At 40.6% G+C, this 23843-nt stretch overlaps 1 protein-coding gene across 5 annotated transcripts in view; it reads right to left on the bottom strand.

Annotated features, from left to right (window-relative positions):
* Positions 1-23843, bottom strand: part of lypd6 (LY6/PLAUR domain containing 6) — a 234285-nt gene that overhangs the window by 75772 nt on the left and 134670 nt on the right. For 4 of the 5 annotated variants that reach the window (XM_072579776.1, XM_072579777.1, XM_072579773.1 and 1 more), the window contains one exon: positions 6417-6539. The exons of the other annotated variant lie outside the window; for it this stretch is intronic. In XM_072579776.1, the coding sequence (XP_072435877.1) occupies positions 6417-6489 (73 nt within the window). In that variant the 5' untranslated portion in view covers positions 6490-6539. The remainder of the gene's footprint in view (positions 1-6416; positions 6540-23843) is intronic. 5 annotated transcript variants of the gene reach the window in all.

The following is a 23843-nucleotide window of genomic DNA, read 5'->3' as shown; positions in this document are numbered from 1 at the left end:
AATAGTAGATCCAAACCTGGTTAATCCATTGGCACAGTCAACAATTACCACACAATGACCAAATTATCGCTGTGCCCTGATGGCTATTTTTGTCTGTCTACAAGTGTTGCCTGACCTTCTACTCAGTACCAATATTTTCTGATTTGATTCAGATTTTTAATACCTGCAATATCATTTGTATTTAGGTTATTATGCTATTTGTGTTATGTTCTGACATGACTGTCTCTGATAATCCAGGAATAATGTAGCTGACAGGTGAACATCATGAGCCCTGACACACAAAGTCCCACCCCTCCTCCTCTAGCTGGAAGTGGTCAGTGAGGAGCCCAGAGAAGAGAATACCAGCTGCCCCAAAGCCATATCACAGTCAATTGGCCTGGGTGAGGCTAGATGGGTGGAGGGGCCACTGAAAGAGCTCAGCAGCAAGATAAGGCAAGGACCCAGCTTGTCTATCACCATGCCCACTACCAGCACATGCAGGCAGGTACACATATAATGCTGAGAGAGTTTGACCCAGCAACAGAGGAATAGCGATATATTTCCAAGTCAGGGTGGTGAGTGACTCAGAAGTTAATGCAGTTGGTGATGTTCCCATGCTGCCCTTAAGCTTCTAGATGGAAGCAATCATGGGTTTAGAAGGATTTTTGGTATATTTCTGATCTTGCAGATGGTACACACTGCTGGTACTGAGAGTCTGTGGTGGATGGAGTGGATGTTTGTGGATGTGGTGCCAATCGGGCAGGTGCTTTGTCCTGGATGTTGTCAGGTTTGTTCAGTATTGTCCGAGCTGCACCTAATCAGGCAAGTGGGGAGTATTCCATCACACTTCTAACTTGTGCCTTTGAGATGTCAATCAGCTTTACTGAGTCAGGAAGTCAGTTACATGCCACAGCATTCCGAGACTCTAACCTGTTCTTGTAGCCACTGTATTTATGTGGCCAGTGCAGTTCAAGCTCTGGTCAATGGTAACTCTCAGGATGTTGATTGTGAGGGATTGAGTGATAGTTACACCACTGAATGTCAAAGGACAGTGATTAGATTTTTTTTATTGGAGATGGTCATTGCCTGACATTGTGTGGTGTGAAGGTTACTTGCCACTTATAAGTCCAAGCCTGGATCTTGTCCGAGTCTTATTGCATTTGAACATGGACTACTTCAATATATGAAGAGTTGCAAATGATGCTGAACATTGCACAACCAGCAATGAATACCCCACTTCTGGCCTTATGATGGAGGGAAGGTCATTGATGAAACAACTGAAAATGATTGTGCCTAGGACACTACCATGAGAAACGTCTGAACAGATATCCTGGAGCTAAGATGACTGACCTCCAACAAACACAACCACCTTCCTTTGTGTCAGGTATGACTCCAACCAGCAGCGAGTTTACCCCCGATACCCCCTGTTCCCAGTTTTGCTCGGGTCCCTTGATGCAACTCTGTCAAATGTAGCCTTGAGCGTCTTCCTCCCTCTCACTATTCCCATCATCGCACCATGCTTACACAGAATGCCTTGCACCTTTACATTTGTTGTGAATTTTCATTTTCTTCCTAATTGGTTTTCCAAACTAGGCTGTTGAATGTGCAACTGCACTGCAAATACAATCTATATTTCCATTATTAGGAAATGTTTTTGTTGCTCTTTTATTGGTCACTTGGCAGAATATTAAAGCTGTCACTGGTACACTCAAGGTACAAGTGTAATCCTTCAGTGCCAAGTGGCAGAATTGAACGGTCTTTCAGATTTACATCTTTGGAGTGGCATCTTACTAAACAGCAGGTTTTTAAGTGATGGGATGTGTGGAAACATTTCTCCAAAACAGGTGATATTTTTGTCTCTTATTCAGGGTGCAGCAGTCATACAATATGGGAAACAGTCATTGAGAAGTGGCAACAAGTATTAATACTGTGATAAATTACCACATCTGTGTGCAATGGATGTAATAACGTGCTTGCAGCGACAGTTTAAACAGAAACAAAGCTGTAGGGTGTGTTGTAAATAGAGATTAGATTTAGCAGGTTCCCCACGAGCCGTCAAATTAGAGACTGAATGAAGGTTTGAAGGTGGCATGTTGCTGCACATCTTGACAAATGAGCCAAAATAAAACTGCCTAAATACAGGGGCAACACCCTCCGACATAATTTCTCAGCTGCACAATGTGATGTGTTCCCAGCACCAACCCGTCCTTTTCATCTGCTGTCTGAATGTTATTTAACCTTTAGCTTGCTGTGACTTCATCTCTGTGCACAGCAAAAGCCAATGCAAGTTAACAGGCACATTGTTTGGATCTTTTACCATTCCTGCAGTCATGGCATCTCAGTTGTGGAATCTTGTCTCCCTGCCCCACCCCCTCCCATGGTTCTGCCCTTGGGGTAAAAAGGCTGTATTTAGCTCTAAACAAAATATGGAGTTGCCACTGTATGGGTGTTGATCTCCTCCAATTTAAACTGACACCCTCCTTCGACTGACTGAACTGGTCCTCACTCTGAACAACTTCTCTTTCCAATCCTCCCACTTCCTCCAAACCAAAGGAGTAGCCATGGGCACCCGCATGGGCCCCAGCTATGCCTGCCTCTTCGTAGGATATGTAGAACAGTCCATCTTCTGCAGCTACACTGGCACCACTTTTTCTCCACTTTCTTTTCCTCCACTACATCGATGACTGTATCAGCGCGACCTCGTGCTCCCATGAGGAGGTTGAACAGTTCATCCACTTTACTAACACCTTCCACCCTGATCTCAAATTTACCTGGACCGTCTCAGACTCCTCCCTCCCCTTCCTAGACCTCTCCATTTCTATCTTGGGCGATCGACTCAACACGGACATTCACTATAAACCGATCGACTCCCACAGCTACCTAGATTACACCTCCTCCCACCCTGCCCCCTGTAAAAACGCCATCCCATATTCCCAATTCCTTCGCCTCCGCTGCATCTGCTCCCAGGAGGACCAATTCCACTACCGAACAACCTAGATGGCCTCCTTCTTCAAAGACCGCAATTTCCCCTCAGATGTGGTTGACGATGCTCTCCACTGCATCTTCTCCTCCACTTCCCGCTCCTCCACCCTTGAAACCCACCCCTCCAATCACCACTAGGACAGAACCCCACTGGTCCTCACCTACCACCCCACCAACCTCCAGATACATCGTATCATCTTTCGTCATTTCCGCCACCTCCAAACAGAACCCACCACCCCTCCCCTATCAGCGTTCCGGAAAGACCACTCCTCTGCGACTCCCTCATCAGGTCCACACCGCCCACCAACCCAACTTCCACTCCCAGCACGTTCCCCTTCAACCGCAAGAAATGCAAAACTTCCAGCCACACCTCCCCCCTCACTTCCCTCCAAGGCCCCAAGGGATCCTTACATATCCATCACAAATTCACCTGCACCTCCACACACATCATTTACTGCATCCGCTGCACCCGATATGGCCTCCTATACATTGGGGAGACAGGCCGCCTACTTGCAGAACGTTTCAGAGAACACCTCTGGGACACCCGCACCAACCAACCCAACCGCCCCGTGGCTGAACACTTCAACTCCCTCTCCCACTCCATCAAGGACATGCAGGTCCTTGGCCTCCTCCATCGCCAGACCATGGCAACACGACGCCTGGAGGAAGAGCGACTCATCTTCCGCCTAGGAACCCTCCAACCACAAGGGATGAATGCAGATTTCTCCAGCTTTCTCATTTCCCCTCCCCCCACCTTATCTCAGTCCCAACCCTCGGACTCAGCACCACCTTCTTGACCTACAATCATCTTCCTGACCTCTCCGCCCCCACCCCCTCTCTGGCCTATCACTCTCACCTTAACCTCCTTCCACCTATCGCATTCCCAACACCCTTCCCCCAAGTCCCTCCTCCCTACCTTTTATCTTATCCTGTTTGGCACATCCTCCTCATTCCTAAAGAAGGGCTTATGCCCGAAACGTCGATTCTCCTGCTCCTTGGATGCTGCCTGACCTGCTGCGTTTTTCCAGCAATACATTTTTCAGCTCTGATCTCCAGCATCTGCAGTCCTCACTTTCTCCAACTTAAACTAAACAGGCATCAATTTGACACATAGATAGACAAAAGCAACTCTTGTGGAAGCAATTCTTACACTTCTTCGATTAACTATTCAACAACTTATTTGCTTCTTAGTAACCAACTCGATCATTGTGAAAATTAGACACACTACAGCTTCATGACCACAAGAAGCAGAACTATACCACAAATCCTCCCCAAAATCAATTATCTACTCCCTTAATACCAACAACAGCTAGACACAATCAAGTTGGGCCAGATTCATGGCAACTAAATCTGAAAAATCAGTGTCTCAAACACATAGGCACAAAGTAGAAAGAAGGGAAAGAGAGAGATAGAGAAGGGAGAATCCTTTGGATGTGGAAGTAATGGTCCAGAGACAGGAAGGAAATATCATAAGGTGGTGTGGCAATTTCAGACTGCAACCACTTCCACAGGAGAAGGCCCAAGCCTTTTCTTGCCAGTGGGCACCCTCAAATATGGTCAAATACAGACCATTTCAGGAGATTCTCATTTCCAGGCAGGACACAAAAGATCATCCTAACCGACTTGTTAGTCATTGCAAGCAGGCCGTGAGTTCATTTATTTATCCTTTCATTTGAGGTGAGCATTGTCAGCAATGCCAGCACTTGTTGCTTATGCTTAACTGCACCCTGAACCATGCTCCACCACTTTAAAGGCAAGTTAAGAGTCAACCAGGTAGTGTGTCTGGAGTCACACGTAGATCAGACCAGGTCAGGATTGAAAACTCCTCTGTTTATGGACATTAGTGAACCACATTTATTTTTAAACCAGCAATTAAAGATATCTTCAGGATCAGTATTACTCAGAATTTGTAACTGAATTTAAATTCCACCAGCTACTGTAATAGGATCTGAACCTGGGTCAGCTTGGGCTGCTGGATTATCAGTCCCCCGACATTATCACAAAGCTACTGTCTTCCCTTTGGGGAAGGAACAGAGGGGTCAATCAGCACTAATCCATTGCAGACCACTGAGTACCAAATCCCCAAAGTTAGGTGTCCTTGCCACCCAAACTATCCTTCCTGTGGGCAATCCTCAATGCTGGGAGTTCCAGAGGTGGAGTTGAAAGAGTAGAACCTAAAACATGGGTAACAGCTCCAAGATAAAATAACAATGAAGAGAAGTAACTTCACTCTAAACATTGCATATCTTTAGAATCATCTTCCTCAACTGGCTGTGAATGCTCCATAGTTGAATACATTGAAAGCTGAGGTAGATGTTTGGAATCAAGGTTATAAGGAGCAGCTGGGATTGTACCGAGTAGTAGAATATGTTCAACAGGTCATATGATTTGCTGTTATTCCTGTTTCTTGTGTTCCTGTCATATTAATACATGTGCGGTTATATCATAATTTGCACCATTGAGAAAATTCAAAAAACTTTTGAAATGTATTTTCTGTTCTAATGTTAATAAAAATACACAATGAATTTGTACACAGTGAAGACCCACAAAATAAATGTAAAAATGTTGAGGTAAATTTGTTTAGATGGTATTGGTTCAGAGATAAATATTGCCTAGAACATTCGCGAAAACATTGCTGTTCTTCTTTGAAATATTGCCATGAAATTGTTTGTGTTCATTTTAGAAATATATAAAGTACCTTAGTTTAACATATCATCATCTGATAATGCAGCATTCTGTCCTTACTGATCTGCTAGCCGAAATATTTGTACTCAATCTTTACAGTGCAACCTGAAATCACAGCTTTCTGTCTCAGGGGTTAAAAATCACTATACCTTTCAGTAGTGAGTAAGCAGAGAAGGATCTCACTGAGCATACAATTTCACTTTCTTCTCCGACCTTGTATTGCTGTAAGCTGCACTATGATAGGTTTTGTTTTAAAAAGGAACAAAGGCACCCATACATTGCAGATTAATTTTATTTTACAACTCTTAATTTAAACCTGAATAACATTTCCAAAAATGCAAGCATTTTAAGTTGGTTGTGCTAAACAGTCACACTTTTTAAAAAATCAATGATTAATTAGAATTACCACAGTAAGATGTCACCAAGTAGACAGGTTCAGTTAAGACAGTGCCACAGAATGCTAATAACTAAGTGCAAAACAAAAGGAATCACAACATCTTCCATTGAACTCAGAGAAATTTCCAAAAAAACCTATTAGTTCCATCAGGAAAATAAGAAGCCATTCATTAAGCTCAGGCTTGACGCTGGCAACTTTATTTTTTTTCCCCCAGTTTCTTCTGATCAATGAAAATTGCTGGGATTATTATGTACCATACTCTGAAAGCACAATTACAATTTTAACATTATGTAATAGCACTAATAGAAATATCTAACACAAGCATGCTCAATGTAACGTAACTCAATGCACACTGGAGTAAATTATTACTAACCTCTAGATTTTATTTCATAGGAGATAATTGTCTGCTCTTGAAGGCCAGGGGGTGGAAATAAATCCTCTCCCATGAGAAGTGGTGCAAAATCCTCAGAAGCCACTTAGGAGAAGCCAACAGATTCTGCATCAACAGAACAGTAAAATAAAAAGACGCCAGTTAGAAGCAGCATAGTTTTTCTGATGGGTCTTGGATATGGCTTCAGCTCCAGAACAGTACTGTGAGGCAGAATTTTATCTCCTCTGGCTCATGAAGAGATAGTTGATGACAAGAAATGCGACAGGAATTAATTACAAGCCAGATGGATCTCAGTCCTTGTGAGAGCGCGTGGTGAGCTGTTTTCTCTGCAATATGGTGCAACTTCCCAGCACAAACTCCAGAAATGGCTCACAAAATTCCACTCACATAACAGGAGCTGGGAGAAGGCAATGGAAAAAAAAACTGACAGCATATAAAAACAAATAGCAATGAAACTTAATCTTTTCATCCCTTCTTTACTGCTAAGCCAACAATGATAAGACAATGCAAGGGAAGAACATGCATTTTGAAAGAATGCGAGGATGAATGAGGGGAAGCAGAACTAATGGACGGGCTGGTAAATCTATCTCTTTGAGATAAAGGGATGAGAGTTGACACGGCAGCTATGTTACTAACTGGCTTTGCCAAGCTCCACACAGAACAGTACAAGTCTGCATACATAATGATCTTTCTTCATTTGAAAGGCTTTCTGATTAACCATTTCAAGACGCAAACCTCCTTGGACCTTTCTTGTCAGCCTTGGATGCTCAATATCACAAAATACAATCTGACTTCAAAATCAGCCAGATAAATAAAGCTGTCTTATTTCAATGAAAATTGAAGACATTTACTTGAACAATATTCCCAATTTTTCTCATTAATTTTCAGAGGTTTCTTGATGCTAACAATAACAATGATTCACTAGAAAGTCCATTCTTGCCTACAAAAAAGAAATTTCAAGTTTTGTTGATTGCGTTTTGGAGGAAGTGACAAATGTTCAAACTTGATTGGTACAATATGAAACAAAAATCTGCGTCATGAATTATGCCTGTACACGTAAAATTTTCAGATTTATAACTTCAGGCATAAGCATCCCTCATTGACATTTTATTAAACAGCAAAGCTAAATCGTTCTCAGGAAACACTGCTAAGTTTGTATTTAATGTTGTGACTTGGCTGAAAACTGTAATGAAGTTTTATTTTAAATTCCCCCATGGTGCCGATGGAACGTTTGTCAGATTGAGACTCACAACTGACAATCTCGCCACAAACCCACAGCTATATTTCCAAAGGTTTAAGCTTGAAAATAATGTGACTTTAAAAACATACAGTAACCCCCTAACAAGGCTGACCAGCTTGAATGCAAGCCAGTTCGATCCAATCTGACTCGGACTGATTCACTTTCAATTGAAAATATCCTGTTGATGTCTCACTGCCAATAGCACTGTCTTGGTGAGGTGTCTTATCTTGATTTTATTCTTTAGCTGCTTGGCAAATACTCGTGCGTAATCCCTCTGAGCCACTAGGTTGGCAGTCTCCAATTGGCTTCTGGGGTGTGTGGTAACACGTTTCAAGAACTGTCAACTCATTTCCTCAGAAACTTATGGAAAACATAAGCAAACCTTAAGACAAATTCTTGTGCCTCAGTCACTCTCTGTTCAGCCTGTTGTGGTATTGCTTAGTTATGGATGGCTGGTTTGTGCTGCAAAAGCATGAGATCAATTCCCAAACCGGCTGAGGCCACCACCTTCTTGACCTTACCCCTCACCTGAGGGTACTTTCTGGAGGGTATTAAGTTAAATACAGTGGACATCCAAAGAGGCTTGTGGGTTCAGGTACAGAGATCTTTAAAATGCCTCAATAAGTGCAGAAACTCATCAAGAAAGCTCATGGAACACTGGTCTTTATATCAAGAGGGCTGCAGCATCAGGACACAGAAGCAGCACATTGGCACTCTGTCTCCGCTACCTCACAGCTCCAGGTACCCAGGTTCAATTCCACCCTCGGGCAGCTGTCTGTGTGGGTTTCCTCTGGATGCTCCGGTTTCCTCCCACAGTCCAAAGATGTGCAGGTTAGGTGGATTGGCCATGCTAAATTGCCCAAAGCGTCCAGGGATGTGTAGGTTATGTGGATTCGGCATGGGAAATGAGGCATTGCAGGGCCCTCATTAGCATAGGAGAGTGGGTCTGGATGGTGTTGTCTTCAGATGGTCAGTGTGGACTTAGGCTGATTGGCCTGCTTCCACACTATAGGGATTCTGTGAAGCTATTCTGCAGCTATATCGAAGACTGTTTGGACACCACTTGGAGTACTGTGAGCAGATCTGTCCATCACACCATAAGAATATATTGGCCTTGTAGGTCTACAAGGATGATTCCTGGACTTCAAAGTTATGAGGACAGATTATACAAATTAGGCCTGTTTTCTTTAGAATTTAGAAGCTTAAGGGGTGATCAGATAAAGATAAGCTATTTCCTGGAGATTCTAGAACTAAGGGGCAAAGTCGAAGAATTAAGGCCATACCATTCAGGAGAGATATTAACAAGCACATAAAAAGTGGTTGGTGTGTTGGAACTCTCTTCCACCACCAGCTGTTAATTTTAAATCTGAAATAGATAAATGTTTGTTACGGTATTAGTTAGGTTTGTCCAGAAATCAGCTATTATCCCATTGAATGGCCAACAGGCTTGAAGGCTGAATGGCCCACTCGTGTACCTATATGTTAGGTGAGGTGACCCTCAGGTTAAATCAGTAGTGCCTCGTGCTAATGAGAGAACAGCTCTATTGTTGTTTGGGACTATGGTGACTTTACCAATGTTACTGATCTATATTGACAGCAACAGAGGCTTGATTTTGTGGTGCGATCTGAAAAAGGTTATCTCTTCTGAATGACTTGTGGATGTTACATCTGGCGAGTGTGTCTGTGCATCGATGTGTCCGCATGTGTGTATGTGTGTGTGTATATGTGTGTCGATATTTCCGTACGTGTATGTGTGTGTGTGTGTCAACGTGTCCGCGTGCGTGCACGCGCACGCGTGTGTGTGTGTCTGTCTGTCCATGTCTGTGTGTGGATTGGAGGGATGCTGCAGGGTGTAAAGATGAATCGTACTCTGAGTCACTCTCCCAAGTTATAACCATTGACACTGCTTGAAACTGTAAGTGAAGGTAAGGCAGTCCAGGATATAATTGGCCCCCACACACTTTAGCCATCTTACACGTTGTTTTAATTGTATGATCCCAGCTGATGGGTAGCATTGGACAAGTCGGATCTCATAATGAGACCTGGTTGGAGAGATTTATTTCAGTTTCCTTAGTTAATATGATGGCTAGTCACTAAAATATATTCACACAAGGTTGCAGAGTTTCTTTAACAGTTCATCGCACAAAAAAAAATGAAACTTTTCAAAAAAAACAGATGTCAGCTAGTGAGATCAAACCACACCACAAAACAAAGTTTTAACTCATATCCTGACGTTATCCATTACTGAGACACAAGTACAGAGAAATTACTCAGTTATCTCAAATCTTGAGGGTTCAACTTGACTGATTCCTGACAGTTTCTTTGCTGTGGGCTACAGAGACAAGACAATTTAATAGTCCTTTCACAAGCCTGCCAAGATCAATGTTTCACCAATTGGGGGAATTAAATTCTCTCAGTGCCTATAATCTACACATTTCTAACCAAACTCTCCTGGTATGGAGGTTCTACAAACTAAAACCATTGGAACAGATGCAACAGAGACAGAGAAACTAGAAGGATTGAATAGAGTGTTCAAAGGAAGCTGGGTGAGAGAGTGCATAATCAAGGTAACTATGAGAGTTGGTATGTTTGTAGTGGATATTGAAGGCCAGTCTATCCCAGAAATGAAAATAGAGATGTTGAGAAAAGAAAGGGAGGAGTTCAGAGATGCACCAGATAAAGAAGAGAGCAAGGTAGAAATTGGAAGCGAAATTAATCATTTTTTCCAGTTCCGGATGAGAAACAGAAGCAGCACCAATGATGTAATTGATTTAGCAGAGACAGAGTTGTAGGGTGGGGGCCAGAGTTGGACTAGAACAAGGAAATTGACAGTTTTTTTGTTTTTTCTCCAGCCCCTTTCCACTTACATCTATGATTCTTATGATGCGTATGTCAGTTTCAGAATTTCCAGTTCATGGGCTCCTGCTACTCTTGCTTTGGCAAATGATTCCAGTTTCCTTTTTGGCTTTACTGAATCAATTCCATCGCCTGCAGCTTTATGAAACAATGCCCAGTTAAATTGCACACTTATTCACTTTAAGAGATTAATTCTGATTTTTAAAAGTTTTCCTAAATGATTCCTTCTCCTTGTGGCTTAAATAAATACTTTCCACCATCAGCCTCGTTTGAATGTCGGATTTCCCAATATTTTTGCAGCCTTGAGAAAATCTCCTAAAATGTCTTCTTCCTTGAAGCTTATGTTTCTAATCTGCCCTTTTATTGCTTTACTTCTGGCCTTGTGATGTCCCCAGGTCTGAAACGTCAGTTGAAACTGCTTTATAGAGCCCTTGATTTCCTTGTTGCTATCCACCATGGCAGCAACACTTTACCTTAACTGGGACAACTGTTCTTAGTTCTCACTTTCTCAGTCTGCACCATTTTTAAAAAGTTTCTCCTTGCCGCAAGCTACTTTTAAATTTATTCATGCAACCTCGGTTGTCTGATCACTTTCTTGTATTGAACAAGAAGCAAATTTATTACGGATAGTTCTCTTTTAACGCACATTTACTAAGTGGAATTTGTCTGTAACGCAATTTGTGAACTGCCAACTAAAGTGAACTCACATGCGCTGTTAGGCAATTCTCATCCCTGGCGTTAGATTATAGAATCAGAGAGTCATAAAGCATGGAAACAGACCCTTCAGTCCAACTACTCCACGCCGACGATATTTCCAAAGCAAACACGCCCTATTTGACTAATTTCCTTCCAAACCTTTTCTATTCATGTACTTTACCAAATGTCTTTTAAATGTTATAACTGTTTCTGCTTCCACCACTTCTGCTGGCAGTACATTCCACACTTGGACCACTCTCTGTATAAAGAAGTTGCCCCTCATGTCCTTTTTAAATATTTGTCCTCACCTAAAATAAACACTCCCTATTTTGACCTGACCAATCATTCGGAAAAGACCTTTGTTATTCACTGTGTCTATTCACCTTTTGATTTTATAAAGCTCCATAAGGTCAGCCCTCAATCTCCTTTGCTCAAATGCAAAAAGTCCCCGTCTATCCAGCCTTTCCTTCGAATTCAAACTTTATATACCTGGCAACATTGTGGTAAATCTCTTCTGAATCCCACTCCAGCCCAACATTATCCTTCCTATAATTGAGTGATCAGAACTAGACATAGTATTCCAATAGAAGCCTCACCAACATAATATCCTGACTCCTATACTCAAAAGACTGAGCAATGAAGGCAGGCGTGGCAGATGCCTTCTTAATCACCCTGTCTATCTATGACTCAAGTTTCAAAGAATTATGTCCCTGAACCTCTACGTCTGTCTGTTCTATAACACTACCCAAGGCCCTGCCCTTGTTTGTTTTACCAAAATGCAAAGCCAACACCTTGCATTTATCAAAATTAAACTCTTTTACCACCCCTCAATCTTTTGACCAAATTGATTAAGATCTTTGTAATCCTAGATAACCTTCTTCGCTGTCGACTATACTTCCAATTCTGGTGTCATCTGCAAGCTTACTAACCATTCCTCCTACATTCTCATCTGAAGTATTTATATAAATGACAAACAACAGTGGACCCAATATTGATACCTGCAAGACACTGCTGGTCACAGGCCTCCAGTCTGAAATCTTCCTTCCCACATATCTGCTAAAAACATCCTGAAGCAAGCTCCACCACCTCTGTTTCGTACCATAAAGCCAATTTTGTAACCAATTGGCAACCTCACTTTGAATCCCATGCGATGTAACTTTTTGAAGTTTTTGTGAAGATCTGTAGCTTGGGAGCTGGTTGGATTCGTTGTTGGTCTGATCACCAAGCTGGTAGGTTTGTTTGCAGACATTTCGTCCCCTTTCTAGGTGACATCATCAGTGCTGTGTTGCCTCCTGTGGAAATACTACTGTCCTGTTCTGCTGTAAATTGATGTGGTTCTGTTTGAGCTATTTCCGGTTGGTACTGGTTCTGGCTTTTCCATTGCAGTGGTTTGTATATCAGGTCAAGGTCAATATATTTGTTGATGGAGTCTGAGGATGAGTACCAGGCTTCCAGGAATTCCCTTGCTGTTCTTCGTTTGGCCTGTTCGAGTATCGTTGTGTTGTCCCAGACAAACTCGTGGTTCTTGTTGTCTGTGCGTATGTGTCCCAGGGAGAGTTGGTCATGTTGCTTGGTTTTTAGTTGGTGTTCATAGTTGCTGGCCACAAGCTGACTGCCTGTTTGTCCTACATAGTGCTTAGTACTGTCGTTGCATGGGATTTTGTAAATTACATTCGTTCTGCACAGAATGGGTATTGGGTCCTTTATTCTGGTGAGCCGCTGTCTGAGTGTGGTTGCCAGTTTGTGTGCTGTCAAGATCTTTACTGGGGTTGGAGCAGTCTAGTTGTCAGTTCCAAAATGGTTTTAATGTATGGGAGAGTAGCCAGTGTGCTGGGGCGCGTCCTGTCTTCTTGGTGTTGCTTGTCCACCAGGCATCTGCACACGAAGCTTTGCGGATATCCATTTTTAGCAAAGACTTTGTATAGATGTTCGTCTTCTTCTCTTTGCAGTTGCAGGGTGTCGCAGTGCATGGCGGGCTGGACTGCACGTCGGCATCATGTGATCAGTCAGCTCGTGTGCTTTCTTGTGAAGCTCCTTGTAAAAGTTATTGTGAAATGTTTGTGCTACTGGACTTGGAAAAGCATCTTGAAAATGTATGTACAGCCTGAGGACAAGAAGCTGGGAAGACCCTGTTAATTTAGAAACTTAAAGAGTTGAGGTAAGAGTGAAATTTCACTGGAATTGACTAAAAGGATAGTGTTGAGGAACAGTTGGCTTTGTTGCTTGTATTAAGAGCTTTTCTCCTTCTTTTTGTTTAAAAAATAAGGTTAGATGTTAAAGAATATCTGCAGATTCACATGAATCTGTTTCAGGTCTAAGTGCAATGGTAACCAACTGCAAAAAAAAACCAGTACAGGAGCTTGAACATGCTCAGTCAGCTGCTCAGGGTGGTCAAAGCCAGGAAACTCTGCACATAGTGGGTGAGGGAGAGAAAGGTGGGTGGTACACTATTACTTTTGGTGCATGTGTGGAGATGTCCTGAGGGGGTGAGAAGGCTGTACAGAAGAGATTCGGGGTTAGTCAGGTTCAGATGTTAGCGAGGATGAGAGTGAGTGGGGAAAATGTTTCAGGAAATGATGGGTACAGTAACAGAGATAGGGTGAGAGTGAGGTGTCAACGAGAAGATGGTGGCACTTTCACTGGCAGAGTGGAGAAGGTTATTGATCTTCCTCCTACATTCTGTACATTCCTTCAGCTGGTTGAGACTGCAACCCTGGGTGGTAATCATGCTCCAGGTTCAGAAGTTCATAACATATAGGAGCAGAATTACGTCATTCAGCCCATCAAGTCTGCTCCGCCATTCAATCGTGGCTGATACGCTCCTAACCCCCATTTCCCTGCCTTCTCTCCAAATCCCTTCAACCCATTACCAATTTAAAAACTATCTAACTCCTCCTTAAATTTACTCACTGTCCCATCATCCACTGCACTTCAGGGTGGCGAATTCCACTGATTCACAACCCTTTAGAAGATGTAGTTTCTCCTCAACTCTGTTTTAAATTTACTACTCCTTATCCTACAAGAGGAATCATCTGTTTCACATCTACTTTATCCACACCTTTTATCATCTTGAATACCTCAATTTCATATCCCCTCATTCTTCTAAATTCCAGACAGTATAGGCGTAAACTGTTCATCTCTCCTCAAAACAACAAACCCCCTCATCTCTGGGATCAATCTAGTGAACCTCTTCTGAACTGCCTCCAATGCCACTATAGCTTTCCTCAAATAAGGGGACCAAAACTGTGTACAATACTCCGGGTGAAATCTGACCAATACCTTGCATAGCTGCAACAATACTTCCTTATCTTTATATTCTATTCTTTTAGCTATAAAAGCCAACATTCCATTCGCTTTCTTTCTTAGCTGCTGTACCTGCATGCTAGTTTTCTGTGACTCATGAACGAGTACACCTAAGTACATTTTATTTTGTAAAATAAGGTGATAGACATCCCCAAGCATCACGATGTGAAACCCTTTGAGAAACGTGATAAAGCTGACAACAGCAAAAGAGATTAAGTTTAGTTCTTGATCTATCAAGGCAGGTTTCATTCTGGGATTGGACTTATGCAGTGTTACCATTGAATGGGATCAGAAGACTGGCTGGAATTTAGTGTAGGCAGCAGGTATGGATGCCAAATGAGTGTAATCTTTTGAAGATTCTGATGAATTGCACTATACAGTACCATACAACAGGTCAGTTACAACTGGTCAAAATTTACTTAAACTGCGCTATCATTTGTGTTAGTCAACTACTACGCTTGTGCCAATTTTTACTGGTCTCTTTGGTGGTTCGCCCTAACCCACAGGCCCCATTATTTCTATTGCATAATTTTCTGGAACATGGCTTTTTCTATAACATGGGAAAGCAACAACAGCGTTAAAGGAGAACCAACTGTACCTGTTAGCAGCTGGTTATAGGCTACATCAACATGATAGGACATTGTTACTGAGCTCAAACTGTTCTACTCACAAGTACACATGATACCATCATAGTGGATAATGCACTCTGTGACACTACCACCAATCACTTCCCACTCCATTGAAAGTGATGTGTAAGATAGCAGTATATGAAATACAAATGTGACAGAAAACAACAAACCCTGATACAAGACAGAGAGTTAACATTTCCCCAGGAAACATAAGTTGCTAACATTAGAACACCAGGCAGTTAATGCCACCCTGCTGCATGGAGACATCTGTTATGAGTTGATTTATAAAATAAAGATAGCTATAGAATTTGCAGCAGTACAACTTTGCTCCACAAGTAATAGTTACAATTCTTGACCAGCACAATCAGAGCAAACTGTTCCTAAAACTCTTTCCTGCAATTCAGGACAAATTCTCAGTACACAACAGAAACTCTTTAATATTTGCAGATGGCAGACGTGGCAAAAATTGGTTTGCAAAATTCAAAGAGCTTTGCCAGTGCAGAGCTTAACTGAGGTGCATTTTGATTATTGGCAAAGGGCAATTACCATTTCATAATTTACGAACAATGAGTGAAAGCCAAACATACAGATACTGCACTATTTAATATGACTAATTCAGCAGACAATTTTCGCTGAAATGCAGTAATTTCACAAGAAGATGCAACTTCTGTCTAATGTCTCCTTGCAATCACTGGCTGAGGAATTATGAAACTAATTTGCCAATGATAAGTCTGATTATTTTGTTTCAGCTGCTTTAATTAAGAATGAAACCACAAGCCTGACAAGCCACATGAAACAGATCTCAAGCAGTCACTTTTGCATAATACGCACTGAATGGTACCAAACTTGGTTAACTTTTAACTTAATTGCTGCACACCACGTAAACCACTACTATTAAACATAAATGTCACAACACAAAAATAAGAACAGAACCATTTTTTTCAGAAAATACTCAAACAAGTTCCTTCAAACAATGAATTAAGGCGTATGAACTATCAACTCTCACATGCCAACTGTGACGATACTATGGCTTTAAGACATATATTTTATCATTTTTTTGTGAAGAAACTTTATAACAGAGGTGGAAAGCAGTATACTTCAAAGCCTATAACAGCTATTGAAGCCTGGGATTTTTTAAAAAGTTGGAACAGTCGATGCAGCCCAAATGGATTGGGTCACGCTCCCATAGAACCAGGATTTTTAGTTTTTGCTTTTCAGTGGCAGTTGTTGCTGGGGTCTTGAAGCTGGATTTGGAAGCTGCAGTACATCTGTCCCTGCTACTGTCTCTCAGGAATTTCTCTTTAAGTTTTTTTTTCCTTCTGAACTGGAGAATTGCATGTACGACAAATCTATTTTACTGAATTTGTCTTCACCAAGGGTGTGTTTATGGGATGTCACCATATTGGAACAGTTACAGAATAATAGATTATTTAACTTCTAAACAGTAAGTGTTCCAGTAGAATCAAGTTTATCCAATTTCTTCTTTTTGTTATATTTTAACTATAGGGTATGAATAAATTGTGTTTGCTTCAAATCTGGTAGTTTGACCAATCAAATTACATCCAGAACTCAACTCACTTGCCTTTAAAATAAGAAAAAGTTAGGGTCCAGGCTGTGTACTTAATATAATTTGAGGGGGTCTAGTCTGGTCCATAACACAACTTAGAAAATACTAACCAGTTAAGCAACAACTGCACTAAGTTACTTAAGCCTCTCTGGAAGATGATCTTTGTTCGCTTTTTCTCACTAACAAATAAAGCTTCTCTCTTTTTTAATTTCAACATTGCTTTTCATACATATGCAATATGAGTGTTTGGGTATTGAGTGTACGTACTAGATCCGTTCATGTGCTGATCATTTGCTAACAATTCGATGCCCAGGTTCTCCAGTCAGCAGTATTATCACATCAGTCACCACCAATTGTAATCAAAGTATATCCTTCCCCTTTTCTGCTATTGTAGCCAAGGCTTCCTATTGGAGAGCAGGGAAAGAGGCATTGTCAGAATCATGAACAGGATTGTTGTGGAGGAATGGCAAAGCATTAACCACTTCCAAGGTTACCCTCTCACTCAGGTCCGTGTGTGTGTCAAGAGGAAGGAGGCAGGAGCAGGGATGATGAACATGAGCCAGACTAAGGCAGGCTGATTGAAGAGCCCATTGCAATGTCTTAAAAAGAGTTTGCTTTAGAAGATTTCAGGCCGTCATCTGTCATATTATACTCCCCTCAACCCGCAACCACCCACCCTCCTTCCCCCCCTCCCCACCACCTCACACATGCCATGCTGAGACCCTCATGTCCTCTATGCCAATTTATGGTCCTACTACCTCTAGCCTCTAAACATATTCAATGCCAATTCAAGCCAACTCATGCCCTCAACACATCCTCCTTGGTTTCTCTTACCTCTATATCAACGCAATGCCAATTCAAGTATCCTGATAGCCCTTAGACCATCCATGTCATCTCAATAGGTATGAACTGAGTACACTGCCTGGCCAGGCCTCAGCTGGTGACGTATATTTTGTTCCACAAATCTGGACAAGTTTCTGTACAACAGCAGATGCTTTATTATCGGACAGCTGGTGAGAGATTCTCAATGTCCCCAAAAGTAGTCGTGGGTCTACTTGTGGTGACACTTCTCCAGGAATCTTGGCTTTACACACAAAGACAATATTTTTAATAGGGAATAAACAAAAAGTTTATCAGCTACATGCTTGATTATCATTATACAGTTTAAAGTAAAAAATTATGAATTTACAAAGCCTGATGAATGTCAATGCCCTGTGATAACGTGTGAATGGATTACAGGAACTGATTCTAATATTTTTCATGATTATATGTTGATGGGAAGAGATTAAGGCAGACGGGTTTTGCCTGCTCTAAATATAGGATTCACATTTCTATGCTAATATGGAGGGGAAGTAAGATAATAGGAGCAGGAAGCAGTTTAAGAGGGTTGTGGCCAAGGCTGTCCGTCTTGTCTGGGAAGGCCAAATACCTCTGTCTGAGGCTACAGGGGAATTCACATGTGCGGCTCCACTCGGCTCCTCTTCTGGGATACAGTCAATCTCCCCCATACTCAGATGTTCTGTCAATATTGTAAGCGGATAGGCTTCCAATTGATGCTGCAGTGAGTCTTATTGGCAGTGGAATGTTTAACCCTCGAGTCTCTTGAAGGACAAGTAAAACATGGAACTGATCCCTTGTGGCTTTCTAATTTCCTCACAGTAGCCACGTGGAGATGCATAAAATACACCTTGAAACATATTGTACAACTCCTATTAAACAGACTTAACAACAACATTCCATCTGAGGGACACAACCACTCAGAAATTTGCTGTAGACCGATTGGCATGTCAATGTATTGGCCTCCACTCAAAGGAATTAGAGGAAACATTGATTAATCATGAAAAAATAACTTTGTGAAGGCTTTTAACTCTCCTGATTTGGTTAATTTCAAACAAAAGCTTCTATTCATACCCCTAATTCTCTAACAGATTATTTAAGTGATCAATCAACTATGAGCTCATAACAACTTCCTGAGATGATTGTAGCTTTTGAAACTCAGCAAAGCATTAATAATAAATATCTCTTTGGGTAATGCCCATCAGTGGACTGTTTTACTCATCACTAATTGGTATGGCCAGTTTGTTTCAAACAATGTAAAAAGAGTGGGCAGGGTTATTTCTAAAACATCGTGATTAAATAGACTTTAATTGATCTTAGAGAGTGCTTCAGTCTAATCCAGACATGTGTGACTCCTACACTGCCAGTTAAACCCATGCAGCAACCAAAATCGGGTTTGTTTGAAATCAGCACCAAGTTCAAATGCCCCACTGTGTTTGAGTGTGTGAACCATGTCTGCACTTTTACATCCAAAATATCTTCCCAGTTCCATGGACATCTGGACTCAAGGCTCATTCTTCAACCTTAGTCAGTTCAAGCAGACAAATCTAATAAATCTAATTTTCACAGCCTTGGGTCCCAAGCTTAAAGCTGAATATGATTCATTGTTATTGATTGCAAATGTTGACTCTATCAAGATTAAAAAGTGTATTACTATAGGTTTGCAATCCATTGAAGAAAAAAGGACATCACGACCAGACACAAAGATACCAAAATCGGAACCTAAACATCAATTAATGTCAAAAACTTCCATTTATTTAAAAGAGTAAGTGAACGGTAAAACAAAGATTAAGTGATTAACACAGAATAGATTAAAAGGACAATAGCAAAATGGCAGAATTATTAAATGAATAATTTGCGCCTCTGTTCACAGCAGAGGAATAAGAAGGGAACCCAAAAATAAGCCTAGGGGAGGGATTTGGTGGTTTTAATATATGTTTTTTTTTTAAAAAGCGGTATAGAAAATAATGAGATTTAATAAAACCAAATCTCCAGAAACTGACTCCACTCCAGGCTATTAACAGTAATAAATGAAGGAATCGCAAAAAAAAAATGCAGATTTAGATTTAAACAACGTGTAAGTTGATTATCTTGTACTTTTGGTTGTATTCGCATGTCATTGTGTTTAGAAATGGGGTTTACCTTTCTCTTAATATCATTTTGAGCAGAGGAGCTGGGAAAAGATGAGGAAACAGCGAATGGAGATGAAGGACCTTTTAGAACAGATGAAACAGGTTTTGAGAAGATTTGCAGCTCAAGTTGAGGTTCCGGATGTAGGTTTGCTCACGGAGCTGGAAGATTCATTTTCAGATGTTTCTTCAGTGAGCCTCCAGACAAAGCACTGATGATGATTCCTGCTTTCTAGTGACTTGGACCCCATTTACTACCCCCTGACAAAAAGAACAGAAAATGACATCACTATAGGAAATGACATAATGACAGGAAATGGCATTATCAACCAAAGAAGCCCAAACATAAATAGAAAGCAGAAATCATCAGCAGTGCTTCATCCAGAGGCTCACTGAAGATGTCACCTAGTATGGTGACGAAATGTCTAAAAATGAACCTTCCAGCTCAGCGAGCAAACCTACATCCGGAATGGGTGAACTGAGATACACAGGATAATAAAGCATCACAGGATAATAAATCATCCAGCAAGACATAGTCAAATAGACAAAGAGAGAGGGAGAGAGAGAAAAAACAAGAAATAATGATTACATTGTCTTCTGGCAAGTTAGGGAAATTTTACTCCTCTAGTCACACTGAAGTACCAAATGTGCTTAAATTAATAAGTTAGAAAATCTGTGACTGTAGGTTATACCTTATTAATAAGACAAAGCAATCATAAGAAGAAAGTTGAGCATTTTATCCTGGATTGTGATATGGTGCTACATTTGATGAAGAAATTACTAATCTCTTATAATTGTTTGTAAATATGCTGATATACCCGAGTTGAAGTCTTAAAAGAGAGCCAGCTGTGCGTGAACAGATATAAACATGAGGATCAGAGCTTCTCTCAGCCAGGGCTCCCTGACTGGGGTTTGAACCTGGTTCAATCAGGGAATTCATATTCCATGAGGTCCACGTGACTGATCTCGTTACAATCACAACAACTACTTTTGACCAATTCATAGCAAGTCCATAAAATGTATTTAAAAACAGTTTACCCTCTCTCTGGACATTAAAGTACTGTTCCCATAACTCTGCTGAAATCATGTTCGAGCTGAGGTACAAAAAGCACAAACGTGGCTCAGGGCGCCATTCTCTATATTTTCTTCCTTTTTCCTTGCCCGAATAAATTCCCAATCATTTCCTCCATACCTCCAAGTGAACTATACACACATTGCAGAATTAATGACTGTAAGATCATAGCCTCAAATTGCTCCTTCACATTTCACAGACACCCTACAGTTTAACCCCCCCTGACTTTTGTCAATAATTGGTGAGCAGCCTTCCAGTCCTGTTTGAATGCTGGAAGGCGGATCAGCCACTGAGCTAAATTAAGCTTGACCATGTTAATGATTTGAATATCTCACTAGATCTTTCGAGTGGGCATTCTATGAAAATTGGTCTCCATTGATTCTACATGAAAAATTACAATGCACAAAATGGATAATGGAACCTGGTTCATCTTGTAAAAGGCAGTTGAGTTCTGCGTCACTGGCTGAAAGACACCTCATCTGTAATTTCAATTGAATTGCTGTGTTAATCCCACTAAACATGCAGCACAAAAGTTGTGAGATCTTCTCATGAAAGCTTCAATGCGAGAACTCACTGGTTGATGTTTGAAAGTAATGCTTTTGAAAAAACAGCATGGTCTTTGCACACCAGTCCTGCTGGATATAAATTCAGCCAATCCTTCAAGCTCCTCCTCATAAACCTTAAGTTTACAGATCAAAATTTCAAAATGACAATGATCCTATAGAGTTGCTTGCCCAAATAAAACATTTGCCCATCCACACAGGCCTGGCTACTCCAGTCCTTAATGCAAAAGATATTTAAGCGATTCTTGAACAAGTCAATGTGTTTTCTTCCTATCAATCTGGTCTCCCGGGTAAATTCGCACCAGACTCCAACTTATGGCACCATTTGAGAAGATAGCCAAGCAACCTCTAAAGTGGGAACCATACAAGACAATGAGCATAACTCAGTATGTGACTGGTCCAATAATTGAGCTTTTTGATTTCCTGGTCACAGACTTTGTTGACAAATCATTGTTATTGTCTAAGTTAACGATGGATTATTAGAAATCACAAAAGCTATTGGAAAATCTTACAATCATATAAAAATAGGTGACATATCATGACTGCATATTTTTCCATTCTTATCTAATTACTTTGCAGCTCCTTCCTAAATAGCGGTAAGTTGAGCATTTAAAGAAAAAAAGTAAATGAATTCAATTGGTTCCATATGTGGACATTGCTTTAAATTTTAAAATTTAATGCATTTTACTTTTTAATATGGTCAATAACGCAAATGCATATTACACGAGCTAGTACAACTACCTTAAGTAAAGCCCCACAATACATTCATTCAAGAGGGTACAGTATCAACACTGAATGAGCATCGAGCTACTAGAAATTCCAACGAGAAGAGAGCCAGTTTGATTTAGTGGGTATTAGAAATTTCATACACAAATCATGGATTTATGCAAACTGACACTCTCCATGAAGGATATTGGCCACATAAGAAGCACAATAATCTACAGCACATTTCATACAGACAAAAAGCACCAAGATGCTTTAGAACAGGGGGTAGAAAGATTTAGTTCTGCTGCAGAGATTAAAGAGATAAGACTTTTGATACAAGTAATTTATTATAAATGAAACATTGCATTCATAAAACTTTTGATTTATTAATATTTTTATTTACAACTTGCAATAATGTCCATTATAACAATGGCTACACTTCAAAAGATACTTAATTGGCTGCAAAATGCTTTGGGAAGCTGCAAAAGGCTATATTCCTTCTTTCTTGACAGAAATCACTTTATTAAACTTATTTTGCATTCTCAAAAGACAGCCCTGATTTTAGTCCAACTCAGCTAAAAAGAATGGACTACTTTCGGGCTAAACGTTAATATTGGATTCCTGACTTCCCATTCTATTGATTCAAATGAAGAATTAAAAGGACAAACTTACACTTCAAACCAGATGGCTTGGATAAGAATCAAAGTGATATATCTTTAAAAAGTAGAACAGCTCACAATCACATTAAAATAATATCTGGTCATTGGATTATGAGCATTTAGTTATGATATGAGAGGTTGAAAGAATGATAAAGTTTCTCTGATAGCATAAAAGTTCACTGATTATAATTCAAATGCATTGTCTTTATTCTGTAGTCCAGCTGGTGCAGGACATAGGAACTTAAATATTAAATACAATGAAAGTGATTTAGGACAGGGAGCAGGCTAGGCTTAGTGAAAAGAGTTCAGAATCATTAACACAGAGGCAATGGGTTAGATTTTTGTGGATTCAGATAATTCCAGCGATCTTTAAAAATAAAAGTTTTAGCAGTGGAGGAGAAAAGGGGTGAAACGTGAACCCATAAGTTTGCAACAAAAATGTGCTTGGCAATTTGAAATGAGTGCTAAGTTTAAACAGATCAAATTTCCACATCCAAGAATATTCACACTGTGGGAGTTACAAATTTATGGTGGACACATCAAAGCATTTAAATCCCCAGCCATTTAAAATTTTAAAAAGTTAGGTTGCAGCTGCCAATTTGAGTTAAAAAAAGTTCAAGTCCATTAATTGACAGGTATCAGTTATAGCTTTGGAAAACCCATTAGTATCACTTGCTAGAGTTTCAATAGACTCCGCTGTTGATAAATCCCAGAAGTTGTTATTATAGCTGGCCATTGTAAATGATTGGCTGAGCTTCAAAAAGTCTAAAAGCATGTACTGTAACAGGGGTGATAAGTTCACATTTTGAATGCCTGTTTTAAGAGGCTATTGAAGGATGTGCTTACTGAGGAAAAACTTCCTTGTTTTCCTAATAGATTGACTACTTTAAGGCATTTAATATCTTCAAACAGGATTCATGAAATGTGATTTGGTTTTCTGTATCACCTTTTCAGCAAAGTAATATCTCTTATTAGTTATATGTGAATTTTCTTTCAACTCCACATGGCTTCTGACGTCTGTTTATGGTGAACACCACACTGCAGAAATCACCTGCCATTGTATCTGTCTTCATAATGCCACCAGAGGTGGTGAGGCAACTTGATCTCATACTTGCCTTCTGAGAGGAAACATTGGAATGACAGGGTCCTTTAT

Source organism: Chiloscyllium punctatum, chromosome 10, assembly GCF_047496795.1.
Source record: "Chiloscyllium punctatum isolate Juve2018m chromosome 10, sChiPun1.3, whole genome shotgun sequence".
NCBI lineage: Eukaryota > Metazoa > Chordata > Chondrichthyes > Orectolobiformes > Hemiscylliidae > Chiloscyllium > Chiloscyllium punctatum.
Note: the sequence above shows the minus strand (reverse complement) of the source record. Positions and strands in the feature narration are given on the sequence as shown.